Below are 21,604 nucleotides of genomic sequence, written 5' to 3'. Positions count from 1 at the left end.
AAGGATCAATTCATCTGTTAAACCTTGCCACATCATTAATTTAGTGAAGGATGAGTTCATTCATGAACCCCTGCCGCAACACTAAGTCGATGAAGGATGAGTGCATTTATGAACCTCTGTCACACCATTAAGTTGGTGAAGGATGAGTTCATTAGTGAATTCCTGCCACACTACTAAGTCGATGAAGGATGAGTTCATCCGTGAACCCCTGCCACACCACTAAGTTTGTGAATGATGAAATCATCTGTTAACCCCTATTGCACCACTTAATTGGTGAAGGATGAGCTCACTTGTGAGCCCCTACCGAAGGCATGCCAAGTCAGTGAAGGATGAGTTTATGTAAGTGAACCACTACCTCTTAGTCTAGTGAAGGAAGAACTCACCTAAACGAACTCCTACTGATCGAGTTGTGAGATGACTAAAGTTGTTCAATCGCGACTTAGTGTTATCTGACTCAATATAGTGGGGTGACTTAGAGCAAGCATTGTTAACAAAAAACGAACTTCAATGCTCTCGAAGCTCACTACCTTATTGGTACCTACAACAATCACGCTACCAACCAAATTCTCATCTCGCTCGATTGATCCCAAAATGGGTGAAGCGATTGACAGTGACATCGACGATGAAGAAGCATCATTTTCATATCATCGACCATCCCTTCCTAAAGACTCCTTAAATGAAGACAAGTTGACGGTCAATATTATTACCTAAAATATGAGGAATGATCGATCTGCAACAGAAAGTAAAAGAGCAAAGGTGAAAATGGCAAGCGAGGCCCACCCCTATTTATACTAGCGAAGGCCCCACCTGTCAGTCATCCTTAGTCATTAGATTAATCAGATCCAATGGATAAAGGCATCCGACCTTTTGAATTCTGACAGGTTTAAGATTCGAAGCACCACACACCTCTCTCCCAATGGTCATATTTTCAAACATTTCAAAGTGAATATTTCTAATGCATCAAACGGTCTAAATGCACATAAAATAGGAGGCTGAAGAAACCCTAGTTTGCATGGAAGGAAAAAGCCATTTAACAAATTTCAAACCATTCGCCAGTCATTTCAGGCTCGGGCTTGGGGGTCTTATGTACTATATGACTGTCCAGTTAGTGATAACGGTTGATTTCACCGTTATTTGAGAGTAAATTTTAATATCAAATGAACCCTTTTTGACTTAGAAACTTGTTTGTTCTCTTGATTTTGGTTTATTTTAGTAAATAAGAGAGTTGAGATTACGCTTTAAGATTTTATCACTAAATTCCCTTGATTTTGTAGGAAATTGGGATGAATTGGAAGAGGAGTTAAGTTGTCAAGAAGTTGGAACTCATAAAGGACAGAAAAAGCACTGGAAGAGAAGGTTGCAGAAGGTCACATCACGCTTGGGCGCCCTTTTTATGATCCTCAGCGCTGGAAGCTCGCAGTCACGCCTAGGCGCCCTTTTTGGGGCGTTGAGCGCCATCTTCCCTGTAACGTTTCATGCTTGAGCGCCCTCCATTGGACGTTGAGCGCCACTCCTTCGCAAGCACACCTGGGCGTCCTAAGTAAGGGTGCTGAGCACCGCCAACATTGGCCTATGGCCCAATTCAACCCTATTTAAGGATTAGCTAGACCTAGAGAGAATATCTCTTGACATAATTAACACAAATTCAAATTTTCTTCAATTCTCTAGAGGCAGAAGTGGATGCGGAAGCTCTCCTCTTCAATTTTTAGGGTTTTTCTATCTTTTTCATTCCATTGTTCATCTAGTTTCTCCATCACGATGGGGAGCTAAACATTCTTTGTTGTTGGGGATGATGTAACCTTGTGAACTCTCATGTATTTGAATTTATTCTTATTTATTTATGCTTCTTTCATTAATTGTTAGAGTTATTCTTCTTTACTCAATGCTTGTTATGTTTAACTCATTCATGGCAATGATTATTAGTTTTCGTGATATGGACACATATGGGGAAACCTAGATCTGAAGAATTGCTCTCAAAAGTAGTATTGCCTAGACATAGGGATATGAGTTTTGGTTATCTTAAGCTTCTGTGCGTATGTAATGCAAAATTAATTGCTAGGTGATAACGGTTTAAAATACCGTTATCTGTGATGTAATTTTGATACTAAATGCAACCTTTTTGACTTAGAAACTTGCTTTAACTCATGTTTGTGCTTTAGTTTTGTGAATAAGAGAGTCGAGGTTATACTTGATTTTATCACTAAATTCCCTTGATTTTGTACGCTATTGGAATGATTTGAAGGAAGAGTTAAAGTACCAAATAGTTGGAATGCAGAAAAGTCAACCAGAGTGCATAAATTTCAACCAGAGTGTAGAAAAGTCAACTAGAGTGCAGATATTTACACCAAAGGGCTTTCATTTAACCAAAACCAAACATACTCACAAGCAGGTTTTCATCCCAAGGACTTTTCTTGGCTTGTAACTTGGCTGGGCTAAGAAGAAACATGGTTTTTCAGGAATGCAAAATCCTTGAGTTAAGAGAGATATTTATGAATTTAACAATTACACACAGGTTCTCTTTTCAAGAAGATCTTTTTCTTATTCCCAACCTTTTCCCTTGCAGTGAGCTTTTATTTCTTTTCTTTGATTTCTCTTTTTCTTTTTCCTTGTGCTTACTGCTTATTTTTCTAGCAACCCCAAACTTGAACATTTATCAATACCTCACAAATATTCTCAACTCACTGAAGGAAAAGAATTTAAAACAGGGTTTTCAAAACGTGCTTAAGGTTAAAGGTTCAAAGGATGGAACAAACTGTTCTCTTTTTATTTGGAAAAATTCATGAGTAGGCTAAAAAAATTAAGGGATAACAAAAGATGACCTTGATCATATGAAACCTGCAAGAAAGTAGTTCAATCACAGAAAATTTGGGCAAAATCATTCACGCTTTCAAAGTAATAGCAATTATTCACAACAACTCTGAAGCCCAAAACTCACACAAGTAAACTCTCAAGTCCTAGAATTCAGAAAAACATCATGCTCAGTATCTTAATCAAATTTTACCTCAAGCACCTGTTTTACCTGTATATCAGCACACCATGCATCATCTCAACATCAATCAATACACTAGAATATTACAAAGCAATACTCATCACAAAACACATCACAGTTGAATCAAAGCAGTTTAATTCATTCAAGCAAAGTACAATAACAAAACAATTGATTAAAAAGAAAGCAAATAAGAAAACAAAAGATTAAAAAGAAAGGTTTTGAAAGTTGGATTGCTTCTTAGTAAGCGCTTCTTTAACGTCACTAGCTTGACCCAATAAGCTCATGTCACATCTTTAATCTTGGTGTCATCTTTTCCTTCTCCACACCAATTGATCTTCAGCAGCTTCCTGTTCACCGTTTTAGTTCTCCTTTAAATTGGAGATTCAATCTCTATCAGTCCATCAGCTCCGAGTTCTTTCACAACCCAAAGCTTTTTGTTGAATCTCACTAGTATCTTGGTCTCAGCTCTTCATGTTTCTCTAGTGAGTCTAGATGAACACATGTTCCTTTGCTGTCTTTTTCTTCTTCCTTAACTTGTGATAGAAAACATTTTTTACCTTTTTTACCTGGTTTAACAACTTTTGTACTAGTCCCGGGTGCATCCTCACATGCAGCTTTGAGACTAGTCTTCTTTATTCGAACCGGTTGCTCAACATTGAAGACATTGAAAGTCATCTCCTCTTCTTGGTCTTTAAGAGCTATAGTTCCATCATCAACATTGATGATTACCTTGGTCGTCTTCATGAATGACCTTCCAAGAATAATAGGGATTTCCAAATCTTCCCCCATCTCCATAACAACAAAGTCCACCAGGAATTTAAGGTTGTCAGTTTTAACTACCACATCCTTCACCACACCATAAGGCCTTTTGGTGGATCCATCTGCCATGCATAAAGTCATCCTTGTAGGCTTGACTTCAAAACTTCCAATCTTTTCAAGTACAGACAAGGGCATCAAATTGATACTAGACCCTAAATCAATTAGGGCTTTCCCTATTTTGTGCCTCCCAATAGTGCAAGGAATAGTGAAACTTCCTGGATCTTTATCCTTTGGAGGAAGTGCCTTCTGCAAGATCACACTGCAATCACCTTGTATCTCAATAGAGTCCTCCTCTAAATATTTCTTTCTTTTGAGGAGTTTCTTCAAAAACTTAGCATATTCAGGGATTTGTTGTAATGCTTCAGTCACAGGAAATTTTATTCCCAATTTTTTGAAGATTTCATCAAAACACTCTAATTGCATATTTTTTTCTTTTTTGAACACTCCTCATGGTAAGGAAGAATTTTCTTATTTTTTTTCTCTCAACCTCTTCTTTCTCTTTTCTCTCTTTTTCCACAATCCTCTCTTTTTCTTTTCTCTCAATCTCACTTTCTCTCTCTTCTTTTTGAATTTTTTCTTTTTCTTTTTCCTCAATCTCACTTTTTCTCTCTTCTTTTTCTTCTCTCTCTTTCATCTCAACTTTTTCTTTTCTCTCTTTTTCTCTCTTTTTTTTTTCTCTCATCATTCATGCTTAAAATAGCTTTGCAGTCTTTCTTGGGGTTAACTTCAGTATTAGCCCCAAAACTTCTGATAGGCATCTCCTCCAACTTCTTGGCCATTTGACCAACCTGCATCTCCAGGTTCCTTATAGCAGCTTCATTGCTTTTTTGAGTTGAAAGACTTGCATGCATGAATTATTGGAGGGTTTCTTCAAGCTTTGTGGTTCTGTCAGAAGGAGAGGTTTATTGTTGCTATTGTTGTTGTTGTGGTGACCAATTGAATTGTCCACCAGTTTGCCCAAACTGACTTTGTCCCATGCTAGGATGAGATTTCCACCCTTAATTATAATTGTTGGGATGAAATTGGTTACCCATGTAATTAACTTCTTCATTTAGATTCTCGGGCACAACAAATTGACCATTAATATGATCACCACCACATAGTTCACAGAGTTGCTGATGAACTTGTAAAACATTATGGCATTCCTTTTGTGGCTGAGAAAGCTTCTTTGTTCAGACTTCAAGTTGTTGAGTGATGATCTTATTTTGAGCAAGCAAGGCATCATAAGACTGTAGTTGTAAAACTCCCTTAGGTTGTGATGAAGTTCTTCTTTCATTGTGCATCTCATTATCATTAGTAGCCATGTTGTCAATTTATTCATAAGCTTCCTCTAGAGTCTTGCATTTGATATTGCCTCCAATTGAGGCATCCAACATCAATTTGGTTTGTGAACAAAGACCTCCAAGGAAAAGAATGACTACTATTACTTCATCAAAACCATGAGTAGGTGTCTTTCTTAGCAAGCTTTTGTATCTATCCCATGCTTGCCCTAATGATTCTTCCATGCCTTGATTGAAAGAGGATATTTCTTGCTTCCCTTTGTTGGTCTTTGACCGTGGGAAGTATTTATTCAAGAACTTAGCTACCACAACTTCCCACTAAGTAAAGTTGTTTTCAGGAAAAGGGTTTAGCCACAATTTAGCGTTGCCTCCCTGTGAGAAAGGAAACAAGCCTAATCTAATAGCATCATCTTGCACTCTATTCAGCTTCACAGTGTTGCAGATCGCATTAAAGGTGGTAAGATGCTCATATGGACTTTCATGTGACAGTCCATTGAACTGGTTGCTCTTCACAAGATGGATCAACGTAGGCTTCATCTCCATATTCGCGGCATTGACCCTTGGCTTTGCAATGCTGTTAAAATACTGAGCGCCAACTACAGTTGCATAATTTGCCAAAGTACGTTTGTCTGGCTGTCCATTATTGTTGTCCATGATTTTCTGATCTGGTTGTGAGAGGATCTCTCTGGAACAAGGTTCTTAGATAACATGCTCCTCCTGCTAGTCTCAAGTCCTTCAAGAAGAGGTTCAGAACTTTTGCTGCTTTGAGTCCTTACTGTATCCTGCATAAACTAAAAACAAAACCCTAGAAAAAATTGTTAGCACAAAAATAAAAATAAAAATAAAAGATATGAAAATAAAATAGAATAGAATAAAATCAAATCAAATAAAATCAAATCAAATGAAATAAAGTAAAATAGAATAAAGCCAAAATTAATTAAGAATCACAAATATAGAATAGTTTAAACCGTGAGTCCCCGGCAACGACACCAAAAACTTGTTGATGGATTGACAAGTGTACCGAATCGCACATGTAATATAAAATGGTAAGACCAAGTATCGTATCCCTGAAGACTCTCGGTACTAGACAGTTGTGTGATAACTCAATTAATTAAGACTTTTAGAAAACAAGATCATTGATTTGGGATGCGAAAACAGAAAATTAAATATGAATGCAATTGATCAATAACAGAGAAAACAACGATGAACGAAGGTTGTTTATAAAATGAGATGATTATGTTGTTAGGGTTTGATTTCACCAAGTTTACTCTCATGTATATAAGAATTCTTCTTTTTTACATTAATGTTAACGTCACTCACTAAATTACTTAGAACCCGATCCCTCAGCGCAATAAGCCTGCCTTAATTCCTAGTTCGTGCAATTCCTAGCGTTCCTAGAAAATTAAGTCTGAAGATCAAGAGCTTAAAACGACCAAGTACTAATACCCTCATCCTTGAGAAATATTACCCTTGAAAGAATTCATCAAGAACCTGAATTGTAAGGAACCTCCCGATACTCATGCAATTCATAAATCATGCTACTAAATGAGTTAAAATAGAGCAAGCATTGGAATAGATGAATTCCCTAACAATTAATGAAAAAACATATAAATTAAGCATCAAGTCAAATACATGAGAGTTTACAAGGTTACATCATTCCCTAACAACAAATAGAGTTTAGTTCCCCATAGACATGGAGAAACTAGATGAATAATGGAAAAGCATGAGATAGAAGAACCCTAAAAGTAGAGGATGAACGCTCCCGCATCCAAATCCGCCTTCAGAGAATGGAAGAGTGTGTTGTTGTGCTGCTCCAGCCAGAGATACAAAACCTAGAGCGCTTGGGTCTTTTAAATAGAGTCGAAAAAGAGTAGAAACAGGGCCCGGTCCAAAAGAGTCGAAACAGAGTAAAAACTGGGCCGGATCTGCGACGCACGACGCTCAGGCGCCCCCATTTAAGGCATCCGGGCGGTGGACCGTCCTCATGTAGGGCTTGAGCCTTCAATTGGACGCCCAGGCTTCGGGGTCCGCCGCTCAGGCGGCCTAGGAGGGCGCCCGGGCGGTGGACGTCAATTTTTTGCGCTTAAGCCTCCATGCAGGGCGCCCAAGCTTCGTGTGATTCCCCCTTCTGGTGCTTTTGCAAGCCTTTCTTAGCTCTATCTCCTTAGCACTTCATCCTTGCTTCCTGTATTAACTCATTTTCTATCAAAATAAAGGGGATTAGTCATAAAATCATCAAATGCAACCTCAACTCTCTTATTCACACAACTTAATTAAAAAGCATGAGTCCAAGCAAGTTTTTAAGTGGAAAAGGGTGTATTTAGTATCAAAATTACATTACAAATAACGGTATTTTCAACCGTTAACACAACCCTGATCGTGTGCGACAGGAAGAAGAGTGAGGAGCTCTTGGACTTTGAGAGTTGTTTCTCAAAGGGATTATGCAGCAAGAACGTGTGGTTATGTGCGTGCAGGTGTTTTCTTTTCTATATTTGGTTGTGAGTGGGAAAGGTGTTTACATTTGTGAGAGTGTGTTCACTGTAAAACCTTTGGTGTAAATCTCAAATCATTATAGTGAAATATCCTTCAATCTAACGTTGATTGGAAGGGTGACTGGATGTAGTCATTGAGGCTGAACCAGGATAAAAACCTTGTGCTTGTTCTTCTTTCCCTATCCCTTTTACTTTAAACTGCATACGCGTTTACTTACAGTGCAAGAAAGTTTTAAAGATAATTTCAATTTTGCAAAAAGATTTGAAAAACGTTCATTTTTATAAATCACTAATTCACCCCCCTCTTGGTGTTGAGAAACAAAGCTCTCTATTTCTAACATTGTTTTTTCTATATTTGGTTGAGTGGGAGGGTGTTTACATTTGTGCGAGTGTGTTCACTGTAAAACCTTTGGTGTAAATCTGAAATCATTATAGTGAAATATCCTTCAATCTAAGGTTGATTGGAAGGGTGACTGGATGTAGGCATTGAGGCCGAACCAGAATAAAACCCTTGTGTTTGTTATTCTTTCCCTATCTCTTTTACTTTAAATTACATATGCGTTTACTTACATTGCAAGAAAGTTTTGAAGATCATTCTAAATTTTCAAAAAGATTTGGAAAGTGTTAGTTTTTATAAATCACCATTCAGCCCCCCTCTTGGTGTTGAGAAACAAGGCTCTTTATTTCCAACACTATGTTCACCAACAACGTGCTTAACCTCATTAGTCGTCTCGTTGACAATTTTCAGATTTGGGGGTATAACACGAGCAGGCCTTGGTTTTCTCTCCCATCGCTTGGTCCGTGGGACGTCATGTGTTCAGCCTTGTCAGGCTCCAATGCCTTGGATCTTGTTCAAGCCTTAGTTGGGCATCTCAATCCTTATTTGCGTATCCGAGTTGGGTCTCTTTATATTGTCATGATTAACGCCTTCATTTCTTCATTTTCTTCGGTAGGTCACAAGATATTAAACACTAATATCTCGGGCATGGCACATCCTAATATGAATTTCATTGGTTGTCTCCAAACATTCAACCGAAGACCGAACCGTCTCGCTTGTTTAGCCATTTAGGCTTATAAACTAAACTATTTTTATATTAATTTGATTCGCTACATTTTTCTGACCATTCAAATTCGAATTGTTATTTTCTTTTCAGTGCAGATGATATGACCCTATGTACAAACTACTCTGCCAACTAGAGCTTATTTGGTGAGGAATGTTCTCTGTGAACTCTCATTCGAGTCTCTTCAACCTAGGGAACGTTCTAAGTGAACTTCTAGAGTCTGTTGATCAGTGAGGAACGTTCTCTGTGAACTCTCACTCGAGTCTCTTCGACCTAGGGAACGTTCTAAGTGAACTCCTAGAGTCCATCACTCGGTGAGGAACGTTCTTCGTGAACTTTCACACAAGTCTCTTCGACCTAGGGAACGTTCTAAGTGAACTCCTAGAGTCTGCCACTTGGTGAGGAACGTTCTTCGTGAACTCTCACACAAGTCTCTTCGACCTAGGGAACGTTCTAAGTGAACTCTTAGAGTCTGCCGCTCGGTCCAAAGAGGAGCAAGGACTTAAAGCACATTGAAAACAAGCTCCCCAATACAACGTGAACGGCCTCTCTCAAGCTCATAATAATCCCTGCACACCCCTTCCAAAAAAAGAGCTTGCTTGGGCTTGAAGGGCTTTTGTACTGTATGGATACCTGTCAGGCCAATGAACTAGGTAGACAAACAATTAACAATTCTTAACCAATCGATTAAGATAGCCGTTGAGGTAGTTACAAGGATAATAATAATAACAACCACTAATTGGAAGTTAATAAAATAATGAAAGTCGTTTAATAGTAATAGGTCAGACCTAAGGATAAACCCATTTTAATATATATAAATATACCTTTGACAGGAAGGTCATGTAACTAATTATGAGTACTCACTTTTTATTAAATATTATCACGCAAAGTCACTAACTTGAGTGTCGGAGTGTCTTTGACAAATACTCTCCCACACGGCTTGGACAAGGAAGAGAGAGAGCGAACAACGCAATTTGGATAATAGAAGATCATTAGGAAGTTCATCCAGTCTTCAAAACAACTTGGTTTTTGAGTAAGAGATCTCAACTTCTTACTTGAAACAATTTGTGTTTTCATTTTTTTTTTCTATTTGAGAATGACGTTAAGCAAATAGAAATTGTTTTTATTTTATCAAATCTTTACAGTAAGTTTTTATTTAGTCTAAAATTTTTTGTTTTTTTATTTTATTTTGTCACCAATTTTAATAGGCTTATTTGAAAAAAAAAATAATTATTTCAACTTATTTTTATCATATACCAAAATGTTATTATATTTAGATATTTTATTCTAAATTTCTAGATTTTGAGTTAGTTTGTACATACATTAGGATTTAATTAGAATAACATATTACATGAAAAGACAATTATTTATGATTTCAGATAACTTGGATGTGAAAATTATTTGATCACTAAATTTTTATTTTTGGTCTAAGAATTGTGGTTTTATTTAAAGCTGTCAAAACGGGTAACTCGGCTCAACCCGACCCGACCCACCACGGATTGGTCACTTAGTGAGCTAATCAAACCCGGCTCACTTATCAGCGAGTTGAAAAAATTCGAACCCGGCTCAATCCACCACGGGTTGGTGGGTTAAACGGGTTGGCTCACTAGCTCATTTAATTATAAGTTTTCTTAAAATAAAAAAATTACGATTTTTTTAATTCAAATATAAATAAATTTCACACTAAAATGACGTTAAACTTCAAAGACAATTCAAAATAAATAAATAAAAGTATCATACAATCCAAGCGTAATCCAAAAACATGTACAAAAAGTAAAGTAATAAGTTTTTAATATTGATAATTTTTGTCCATTTATAATATTAGAGTCTTGAATAGATAAATTTATAATATTTTTCTCTTTTCAAACATCTTCTTTATTACCATCTACAATATAATAAAAAAAATGATAGCTAATAATATTAAAATATAAAATAATAAATAATTAAATTAATTAGGTGGATTGGTGAGCCAACCCGGTCCACCACGAGTTCAACCCAGTGAGTCGGGTTGAAAACTAACTCGCATAAAAAAATTACATTTTTTTCAAACCCAACCCGGCTCAAACCCGTGGTGGACCGGACTGGCTCGCGGGTTACAACTCACGTTGACAACACTAGTTTTATGATGACATTTTATGATTTTGATGTGATTATAAATACTTTAAGTTTGAATGACCACGGTACAATTGTAATCTATTAAAGATGAGGTTCGAATTGATCACTTTAAATATTTAAGAAGTCGAATTATTAAAGTGCATTTAAAAATATTTTTGAAATTTATTAATTTATTTTTCAGACTAATTTTTCTGATATTTTCTCTCAAAGTAAAATATTTGCCTTAAATGAAAATAGTACATAGATTCAAACCTTGTTTTTATTTTCCAATTTCTTTCTTTTTTCTTTGCTTGTCTCTTTAATAGGTTATATTTGAATGTTTATTATAGATGTAATTATTTGTATATTAATTAAATTATTTTGGAAGTCTCACATTAATTAAATATAAGGTTAATTCAGAATATATATGTGAATGCAAACATCATCGTCTTATTACAAGTCAAATTTGTAAGATTGAGTTAGACTTAAAAGTCTATTTCTTAATTAACAACATGTAAATTATGTTGTATGAAAATTACTATTGAAAATGATGAAGACTTGTATGAATATGTTGTCACATATTTGGGATGATATTTATGTGAATTATTGTTTGATTTCTATATTAAGGATTGAAAATTATGTTGTAACAAATCTCCTTGCTTCACTAATGATCTAAGTCACATAGACTAAGATATCGTGTGGTGAGAAACTGAGGAAAGTTCTTCAACATCGTGACATGAATCAGTCTCCTTGCTTCTTGAGGATTTAGTCTCAACCGATATCATAATATTGCTCAAAACTAAATCGACTTGATGTGAGTTCATTTTCATAAAGACAACAAAAAAATAATTTTTCAATCTAATTGGGGTTTTTCCACGTCTCAATGTCGATGGATAAATTTAATTTAATGTATAGAATATTGATTTCGTGTACCAATTTCACCCACAGATTGAATGATTGTAATCTCTTTATTAGTTGAATTTCAATGATAATCTTGTGCATCACTAGCCTATATTTTTGTTTCATTTGGTTTTTTATAAAGATGAAAATGGAAGTGCAACAACAATCGATGAGGTGTAACGTAAAAGTGATAAAACTCAAAGTGGTATATGTGGTGATTGGGGAAGTTGCAATAAATTAACAAGAACATTGAAGTAAATTGCATAAAGAAAATTACCAAGAATAGCAAATTTCAACTATCAACATTGGATTAACCATTTTTCCTAGGAGTGACAAAATGGGTTAGATCCGATGGCCCAACCCGTCTACCCGACTGAATAAAGGCAAGTCGAGAGATGCTTTTGAACTTACCAACCCATAATAGGCTCGCTGGTCTAGCTCACTAACTCGCCAGACCAGATGAGAGGCAGGACATGCAAATTCGTCGGCCCGTTACATGTTAATTAACTTAGCTCACAAAATTAGGTTTGTGTGTTGTGTTTTTGGCTTTTCTGAGAGTGTGAACGCCACAAGAGTGTGAACGTTGTGAGAGTGCAAACATTATAAGACCCGTGTAAATAAGATGATGTTTTAATTTAATTATTTTATTTTAGGATATTAAATAATAAATTATTTTGTGAAGGTGTTGAGAAATATTTAAAGATGTGAATAAAATTAAATTAGTATTTATTTCTATATTAATTTTCGAAAAGCTTTGGAGGTGATTTACGTAAGTGTGGAGAAGGAAAAAAAATGAGAAGTGGAGTGAGATTGTGTGCATGGGTTGACGTGAATGAGGAGGAGAATGAGAGTTATAGTGGTGTTGAAAAGTCAAAATGAAAAAGTGGATGAAAGAGTGGAGAGAGTGTTACGTAAATAGTAGAGGGAGTGAATAAAAAGGAAAAAAAATGAAAGAATGCATGGGAATGAGTGGTGTGGGACCGTGAGCTTGGGGCTATGAGAGAGAAGAAAATAAAATGAAATTGTGTGAGAGAAGACATGGTGTTGCGTGAGTGTGGTGGAGGAAGTGAAGAGAGAAGAATAAAAATAAATAAAATGGGGTGTAATGGTGTGGGGCCGTGAACTTCATTGGTTAGAGAGAGGAGATTGAAAGTGTAATTTTGGTGTGTGGAGTGGGTACCGTAAAAGTGAAAAAAAAGGGAGAGAGAAAAGTGCTTTTAGTGAGAAATGATTGTTTTATAGTGGGTCTATTTCGTCATAGAAAAATAAAGTATGATTTTAGAATTTAAAAATGTTCATGGGTCTACTTGGTAAAGTTAAGAGATAGTGTATTTAAATTAAAAATGGAGATACATTAAAAAGAGTATTTTAATTTGTATGAATGTAGTAAAAGTGGGGTGCACTACAAATAATTATTCTAATGGTCGAGTTGTAAAATTAATAATTTCATGGGATATGCCATAAAAAAATATTTTAATTAATTGTGGAAATTAATTAAATTAATTGTTTGTAATTTTAATTATTTGTTGGTCAATGAATTGGTTGATTTTATACATGGTTTGTTAAATATGTATGATTATGAGTTTGTGAGAATAAGCGTTCTGTCATTTCTTTGGAATTTTTGTCGAACGGACGATGTTCGTATTACGATACAATAGTGTGTTGAGTTTCTGTGGAGGTTGAGATTTGAGTATCACCCTTTCCACATTTGCAAGGACTAGAGAAGGTTGGATGTCTCACCCAATGATTTCGGCTTATGTTGAGTATAGTGCTCGATAGATGTACAGAACCGAAGTTTTTACTTGTTAGTTCTTGATGAGTCGGAGAGATAAGCTTGAAGTTGCGATGGAAGGCGGCTCGAATAGCGAAACAGGTTTGATATGATAAAATTCCAGGAAACAACAAAAGCTTGTGTGAATGATCTGGATTATGTTTTAAATAATGGGGTGTATTGTAAAGTAATGACTATTATTTTAGTCTGTGTTATGAGTTGAGAATTGAAATATAATGTGATGTAACGACTCATATAGTCTGTGTTTTGGGGATATGATTACTGAATTGTATGTTATGTTATATTCTTAGTTACTAACTCTTTTTTGTTTGTGGTTGTGGTTCCACCTGCAATGATCGTACTTGTACGAGAGTATATGACAATGCAGATAAGACAGGACTAGAGTAGTCAAAGAGAGATATAGGAATTTGCTGCTCGGAATTTATTATGTTTTAAAGTTATATTATATTTTTGAATAATGTATTTCAAGAATTGTAATGGTTTACTTTTTATTATAATACGTTTAGAAATTTCAGGTTCTCGTTTTCGTGACGTTATCTAAACGAAAAAAAAATTGGCAATTTGGATTTTATAAATTAAAACATGGCACTCTATTAAGGGTGTTATAAACACCATTGTGAGACTATGAACACCACAAGACTACAAATGTTACGAGAGTGTGAACTTCGCGAGACTGTGAACATTATGAGAGTGTGAACTTTTGTGAGAGTGCAAACAACAATGTAAAACTATGAACGCCATATGTTTATGTTTTTGTTGTCATTGATTTGCCTTTGTTCATTTTCTAGGTTCATGCCATGACGTTTGACATTGTCAATTCCTCTATCTACTTGTAATTTGAGAATCAAGGTTAGAAATTAGGGTTTTTTGAATTGGGGTTATTGCAAAGAATAGAATACCACGTCTTTCTACTACAATAAAACATGTTGGGTATTTCTTCCAAAAGAATTTGGGTCAAAGAAGAAATTGGAGATCTTTTCTTCTATAAGGAGCAACATAACATCCATGGTGGGAATCTTCCAACCCATTTTCTAATTGCTAGCCCAACCCGTTTCAATTTTGATAGGCCAAAAATAGACTGGGTAATTGTCCTATTTTATCACCTCTAATTTTTTTTGTTTGATGTGTTTCAGAATGTGTGTATTGTTCCACAATTTGTCACTCTTGTAAAATCAAAATAAATCTATTTATATTTTCAACCCTCCTTAGACAATTACATATTTTTAAATTTCGAAAAATATATAAGTTTAAGAAAGCTGTAGTAATAACAAAAATGTAAGTGGAGGTATAAAATAAGATAGAAGTGTAGGCTTATTATTTGTCTTTATAAAAGCGTAGACAATTAAAATGAAGCACATCAATTCCATTTATAGCACATGAGAATGTCAGATTCGTACCTACATGGTCCATCTTTCATAATATACCAATGGCAGTTTACACATATTTTGTAATCCCTATATTGATCATATGCATCAAAATGCAACAAAGGACCATTTCCCCAATGAACCGAACAAAAGAATAGTGTTCCCCCGAAATAGTTAGCTCCAAAACTAAATTTGTAGCTTTGGCCAATAGGGAGAAGGTGAAATCCAAGATCATCATCTTTTGATTTGCAGTGAACATTTATAGTTTCATGTCCCTCTAAACTATTCGTAATTTCCACACTAACTGGGTCTACTACCCATGCCCATGCCAATGTCAGCATACACAACATCACAACGATTTTCAATAACATAGACATTGTAAATTCTCATGTTCTTTTTCTGATCTTCAATCTGTTATATATATACACAAGCTGCAAAACAATGGCATAATGTTAAAGAATAAAAATGTCTTTTATTTTTTGTATTTGACCTGAGTTATTAGAAAACATTTATCCCAAAATTTTAATTATAGGAAACATTTATCCCAAAAATTTTAGTTATAGGAAACATTTATCCCAAAATTCTCTCACCATTAATTATTTATATTCTATTACTTGTTGTACTAAATTAATTAACTCAATTCCTATAATTGACATACATGAGTGACGGTCAATTCATAGAGCTAATTAATTAATTATATTTTATTAACACTTATTTCCACTTCTAAATTAATGGTTTAAAAATATTATACTATAAAAGAAATTTTTTTGGAATAAACGTTTTTCTATAATTAAAATTTATTTTATCAATAAAATTTAAATGAATTAATTAATTAATTAACACAAAAGTTATATAATATCAATAGTTAATGATGAAAAAATAGAATAAAATAAAATAAATTTATAATAAATATTTTCTTATAATTAAAATAAATTTTATAAATAAAATTTAGGGAATTAATTAATTAAAATTAAAATTAAAAATAATAAAATATCAATAACTAAAAATTAAAAGTACTTACATCACTTTTAATTATAACCATTTTATATTACGAAAGGATTTTATGAACTGATTTCAAAATTTTAATTATTGACCATTTTATTAATAAAAAATTCTTCAACAATACATATTTTATTTATTGATGAAATAAATTTACAAATAGATAAAATATATATTGTGACAAATTTAGTGAAAAATTTCTTAAGAATAGATAAAATATATATCATGGCAAATTTAGTGACAAATTTCGTAGATAAAATTATTAATTAATCAAATTTAGCAACAAATATACTAATAAAAATGTTAATTCCAAATTTTTACAGTAAATGTTAAATAAATTTTAAAACATGTAATTATGGTTACTTACGTTTCCTTAAGTAATTATGGTTACTTATTAGTTTAAGCAATATAAATGGTGCTAATTCAAATGTATTACAAACACGTGAAAATTACTAAAAATAACAGTTATAAGGGATTGAATTTAATGATCAAAACTCTAATCACTCAACCATGGAATATATCTCTAACATCTTCACACATTCACATAATAAGTAAAAAAAAAAACTTTAACCCCTTAGAAATAAGTTCTAAATATTCATGTGAAAATACTAGTCTCTTATATATTCAAACACAAGATTTTCATTAAGAAAAGAAGTCAAGAATGTCTAAGAGTCTTTGTCTATGCTAGAACCAAGCGTCTTGGTTGTTTTATCCTAATCTAGGTTCCAAAAGATTTTTCAATGATTAGATACCAACATAATAGCATATATCCCATCATGCAAGTGAAAACAAGAGATGGAACACATGAATATAGAATAAAGATATTCTATTGTAGAGAAAAAGTTACAAAAAGTTTAGGTACATTACATCAAACCTTAATGAAATGGATTTTAGCTACTCCTATACATTCTAGAACACAAGGATGGATTGAAAGATGAAAAGGATGAAGGAAGATGAAACATTGAGCTCTAGAAGTGCCTCAACCCAGTCTTCTTGCCTCTGTCTCATTGCCATGTCCAAAAGCCCCTTCTTTTGCCAACATTCAATGCTTTAACTAGGCGAGAGGTACTTATTTTGACAAATTAGGTAGCTTAGCTCGCTAGGCTACAAGCTCTTCTTGGCAGGGCTAGCGTCGGGCTCTCATTGGACGAGTTGAGACACTACAAGAAAAGCGCTTATTACCGACAGATAATTACCGAAGGTCAAGTGTCCTTCGGTAATTTGCGCTGCTTGTGATTTATCGGCAGATACGAGGCTTCGGTATTAGGCACGATTACTTCACCTAAATTTTGGCTATTCCCTCACTCATTTTCAATTTCAGCAGTTCTCTTTCCCCCTAATTTCTCTCTTCTCTTCCCCCAAAATTGAAATTCGAGGGCATGTGAGGGTACCCTCAAATATCTCCTCCTTCGTTTGATTCCCTTTTCTTTGCGCATCATCGGTCCCTTCCATCTTCTGTTGGCATAACGGTGGTGTGAAGAGCGCGAGCATTTCCGGTGGTGGAGCGGGTTCGTGCAATCGCAGAGGGTGCCTCCCTGTTAAGTTCACAATCATTTGCAGAGGGAAACACCTCCAATGGCGACGACAGCGGAGCCAAAAGCGAAGACCTACTGGTGCCACGAATGCGATATGAGCGTGTCCCTCACACTCCTTCCCTCGCCTCTCCTCTGTCCCCATTGCCACACCTCCTTCCTCGAACTAATGGACTCTTCCTTCTCCCAAAACGATGCCGAATCACCCCTCTTTGACCTCATTTTCCAGGACGCGCTCTTACTCCTCTCCCCGAAGCCCCTCCCCGCCAAACGCCACCCTTTCCCCTCCGTCAACGTCACACCCTCGGTCCTTTTCGCGCTCGACCCCAACGGCTTCGTTTTCTTCGCTGTGTGCAAAGACCAAATTTCCCTCTTTGACGCCGAGGCCAAATAGTTGCCCTGCAAACACCTTTACCATGCTGGTTGCATCACGCCGTGACTCGACCTCCACGCGTCGTGCCTGTTGTGCAGACTTTGCCTTGAGGAAGAGGCGGCACAGGAGGAGGAAGACGAAGGTGACGGCGTGGTGGCGGAGATTTGGAGGGAGCCTCGAGGTGCTCAAGCGCCTTTGCTATACGGTGGTGCTCTGTCGTTTCTTTTCTTTGTCTTGCATCTCTTTTTAGTGCTAAATTAGACCAGAATTCCGCTCTGATCAACTAGCTTCACTGTAATAATTATGAGAATGAAACTCCAATTTTGATTGGAGTTCGAGATGACCATCGGAGAGAGTATAGAATTTTAGTTCGGTTAATGTGTGTGTGTTATAATTGTTGAAGAGTGTTATTGATGACCAATCCTAATTTTAGTTCGGTTAATCGTGATGGGTCTGTCCAAGGAGAATCTGAAAGGTCTCATACTGGCTTTGGTGTCAAGTGGGTTCATTGGGGCAAGTTTCATCATTAAGAAGCAAGGTCTCAGAAGAGCTGCAGCAGCTTCTGGTGTCAGGGCTGGTCAGGGAATTTCTTATTTTTCTTATTTTTCCTTTAACAATTAGAATTTCTATTTGGAAGCTTGTATTTGGTTATACATGATTTTGTTTTCTTTGCCATTTTGCAGGTTTTGGTGGGTATTATTATCTCTTGGAGCCACTCTGGTGGGTGGGAATGATCACAAGTAAGCTTTCAGTGTTGTTTTAATTTTGTTTTTATGCTTAAAACTTTGTTTTTTAACATGGCAGGACGGGGCTGCTAGATTCTAGATTTTCTCTTACCTTTTGTCTTGTATTAATAATTGGTTTTGATTTTATCAATTAATTGTCTGGAGTTAATTGGATTTTATTTTTAATAAATTTTTTGAATCTGGTAAGTTAGGATCAACTGACTCGTTTTACATTAGGTAGTGGAACCCAGGATTTCATGTTTTACATGCTTTATTATTAGCTAGATGCAAATATTTGTTTGTCATGGTCATTTTTTCTTCATCTGATTTCTTGCAGAACCTGTTTCTGTATGGTTTAATGTACAGTGTAGTTTTATCTTCAGTGGCATGCCATTGAAGTTCCAGACACTACACTGTAGTTTGCAATTCTGTTATCTCCTCTTACATCAGAAACAGGAGAAATTGGAGACCATGCAGCTAAAATCTCAACCCCTGGAGCAGCTAAATCAGGCTGCAAAATCAAGAAATGGTTAGAATAAGCAAACTGTTTCTTTGAAAATACAAATTGATATGTATATTACCTTTAGAATGTTTGGAGTGATTGCATTTGGTCCTCTAGATGAGAATGAAGCTATGTAAGGGGCTACTGAGTCTTTACCTTCATTACTCTTAAATATAGTAGCAGTGGGATTACTGTATAGTATGCAGTTAATATAATATAAATTAGTCATATGTATACACGAATGAAAATTGCTCCTGTGATTCTTAAGTGATGGGATGTGTGTAGTAAAAATATACCTTGTTAGATTTATGTAAGAATGTATGAGTGCCCCGTTTCTAAGGCCAAGTTGAACCGTTGGCAATGCATAGATAGAAGTCACATCTTCTGGCACTGCACTTCTCAATAAAACACCAGCTGCTCCAGACACCAATCCCAGAGATGAAGATTCTTTAAGACCATCACACAAAACAATTTTCCCCTTCACCAAATTCTCGTCTAAGGAATGGTTGATGCAAAACCTAAGTAGTCATGGTGTAAGGATAAAGAAATAAGACTCACTAAATGTAATTGTAAAATTGTTACCAGAGAGAAAGATTAGATTTTGGTACCTAGATATGGAACTATTGTATCCACCATTGATGTTTGGTGCATTTCCAGCATAAATTAATGGAAAGCTCTCGTTTTTCATATCAAATGAATTGATTGAAACTCCCTGAATATTTAGTATGATTTATGAGGTTAATTAGTTAAAACAAAGGAAGACTTGCCATTGATCACAATATAAGGCTTCACTAGCAAGGTTAACATTAATTATCACTTTTTTCTTAATGAAGAGTAAATTGAAACAAAAAAGAATATAACCAAAGTGAGTTATGGTAATATAAATATGATGTAAGACCAAAACATTCATACTCTGAATTAGTATAATGTTATTCATAGTAGCTCCTTCATTACGAAGGTCTTCTCCGTGCTTGCAGCTTTTCTGGCATATGGGGGCTTAGTAATAGTATTGGTATTCATTCTGGTCTTCAATTTTGCACCAAAATGTGGGCATACAAATGTGCTAGTTTATACTGGCATTTGTTCATTGATGGGTTCCCTCTCTGTAAGTAAATTAAATGTTTTCTCTCCTGTTAAATCTTATGTTTGATGATTGATCTACACTTCATAGTATATAATCCGAGGAACATGATTTCATGTTCAAAGTAATATGGTCTTTACTATTCACTACTGTGTTCTAGTAATGAATTTCATAAATAGACTTTCAGCTTCCATACGGTTTTTATATATTTTTTACTTGCATAATTATTTCTATAATAATACTTACTGAAAAATGTTTGCTTTTCACTACAATAATACTGAGGCTGATCTACGTTGGATTGCTATAATTTTACAGGTGATGAGTGTTAAGGCCCTCGGGACTTCTTTGAAGTTAACTTTTGAAGGGAAAAATCAGTTGATCTACCCAGAGACATGGTTTTTTATGTTAGTTGTGGCTATATGTGTCATCATGCAAATGAATTATCTTAATAAGGTTTCTTTTGAAGATTGCCAAGAATGTAAATGACGATTCATAAGAGCTTTCTATTTATAGTTAGATTTTATAATTTGTAGCCTTTTTTCTTCTGGAGATATATGTATTGGAATATAAGAATCATACTTTATTCTTTGTTGAATGACAAAAGATTACATTCATTATTACCTTCTTCAAGATATATGTTCCGGAATATGATTTAACTTGAAAGGAAATTATAGAGTTCATCGCATTACCAGCTACATTACAATTTGCTAGAGATTTTAAATGTAGTTCATTGATTCTTTATTCTTTAATCCTGCCTGATTTTTACCGAAGGCTTTTGGCCCTCGGTAATTACCGAAGGCTTTTGGCCCTCGGTAATTACCGAAGGCTTTTGGCCCTCGGTAATTACCGAAGGGCAAAAGCCTTCGGTAAATGTTAGCGACAAGGGATTTACTGAGGGCTCTTTGGCCGTCGATAAGCCGTCTGTAAATACCCTTTTCCGACGGCTTCTGGCTATTTCCGAGGGCTTATGGCCTTCGGTAATGCCCTTCTTTTTTGTAGTGAGAGGACTCGCTAGGCGAGCAACTTTTGGCAAAAATAATTTAACAAGCTTCAATCTTCCACTTTCCTTCAAAATTAACCAAAACTAGATAATTCTCTATCTCTATAACACTAATGTACAAATTTTGCATCTTTTCATTGAATTTTAACACAAAACACATGAATCAAGACAAAGAAGGGGTTTTAATAAGTGTGAATAATAAGTAATTATCACACTTCCTCATTTTTTGTGTGGACATCCAACAAAAAACGAACTGCAATGCTCTCGAAGCTAGTGATCTTATTGTTATCTACAACAGTCATGCTACCGACCAAATCGTCGTCCCGCTCGATTGATCCCAAAATGCGTGAAGCGATTGACAGTGACATCGATGATGAAGAAGCATCTTTTGCATACCCTTGACCACCCCTTCCTAAAGATTCCTTGAATGAAGACAAGTTGACGTTCAACATTATTACCTAAAATATGAGGAACGATCGATCTGCAACAGAAAGTACAATAGCAAAGATGAAAATGGCAAGCGAGGCACACCCCTATTTATAGAAGCAAAGGCCCCACCTGTGAGTCATCCTTAGTCATTAGATCAAGTTAGATCCAATGG

At 35.4% G+C, this 21,604-nt stretch overlaps 1 protein-coding gene across 1 annotated transcript; it reads left to right on the top strand.

Annotated features, from left to right (window-relative positions):
* The first annotated feature begins 17,516 nt into the window (after positions 1–17,516).
* On the top strand, positions 17,517–20,489 carry LOC148192302 (putative magnesium transporter NIPA3). Its single transcript, XM_088097944.1, has 5 exons — positions 17,517–17,900; positions 18,158–18,272; positions 18,379–18,435; positions 19,900–20,027; positions 20,319–20,489. The coding sequence occupies exons 1-5, from the start codon at positions 17,517–17,519 to the stop codon at positions 20,487–20,489; spliced, it is 855 nt and encodes a 284-aa protein (XP_087954070.1).
* Positions 20,490–21,604: the final 1,115 nt, after the last annotated feature.

This window comes from Vigna umbellata, chromosome 9 (genome assembly GCF_029865625.1).
Source record: "Vigna umbellata cultivar VRB3 chromosome 9, Vumbellata_1.0, whole genome shotgun sequence".
Classification (NCBI taxonomy): Eukaryota; Viridiplantae; Streptophyta; class Magnoliopsida; order Fabales; family Fabaceae; genus Vigna; species Vigna umbellata.
This window is presented reverse-complemented; position numbering and strand designations above follow the sequence as displayed.

Excerpts from the sequence above, each read along its gene's own strand:
- LOC148192302 (XM_088097944.1), top strand. The coding sequence starts at position 17,517 with ATGCCGAATCACCCCTCTTTGACCTCATTTTCCAGGACGCGCTCTTAC. Across the intron at positions 18,436-19,899 it reads GTGGGTGGGAATGATCACAA|CTTTTCTGGCATATGGGGGC; the intron begins GTAAGCTTTCAG and ends CCGTGCTTGCAG. Across the intron at positions 20,028-20,318 it reads CATTGATGGGTTCCCTCTCT|GTGATGAGTGTTAAGGCCCT; the intron begins GTAAGTAAATTA and ends ATAATTTTACAG.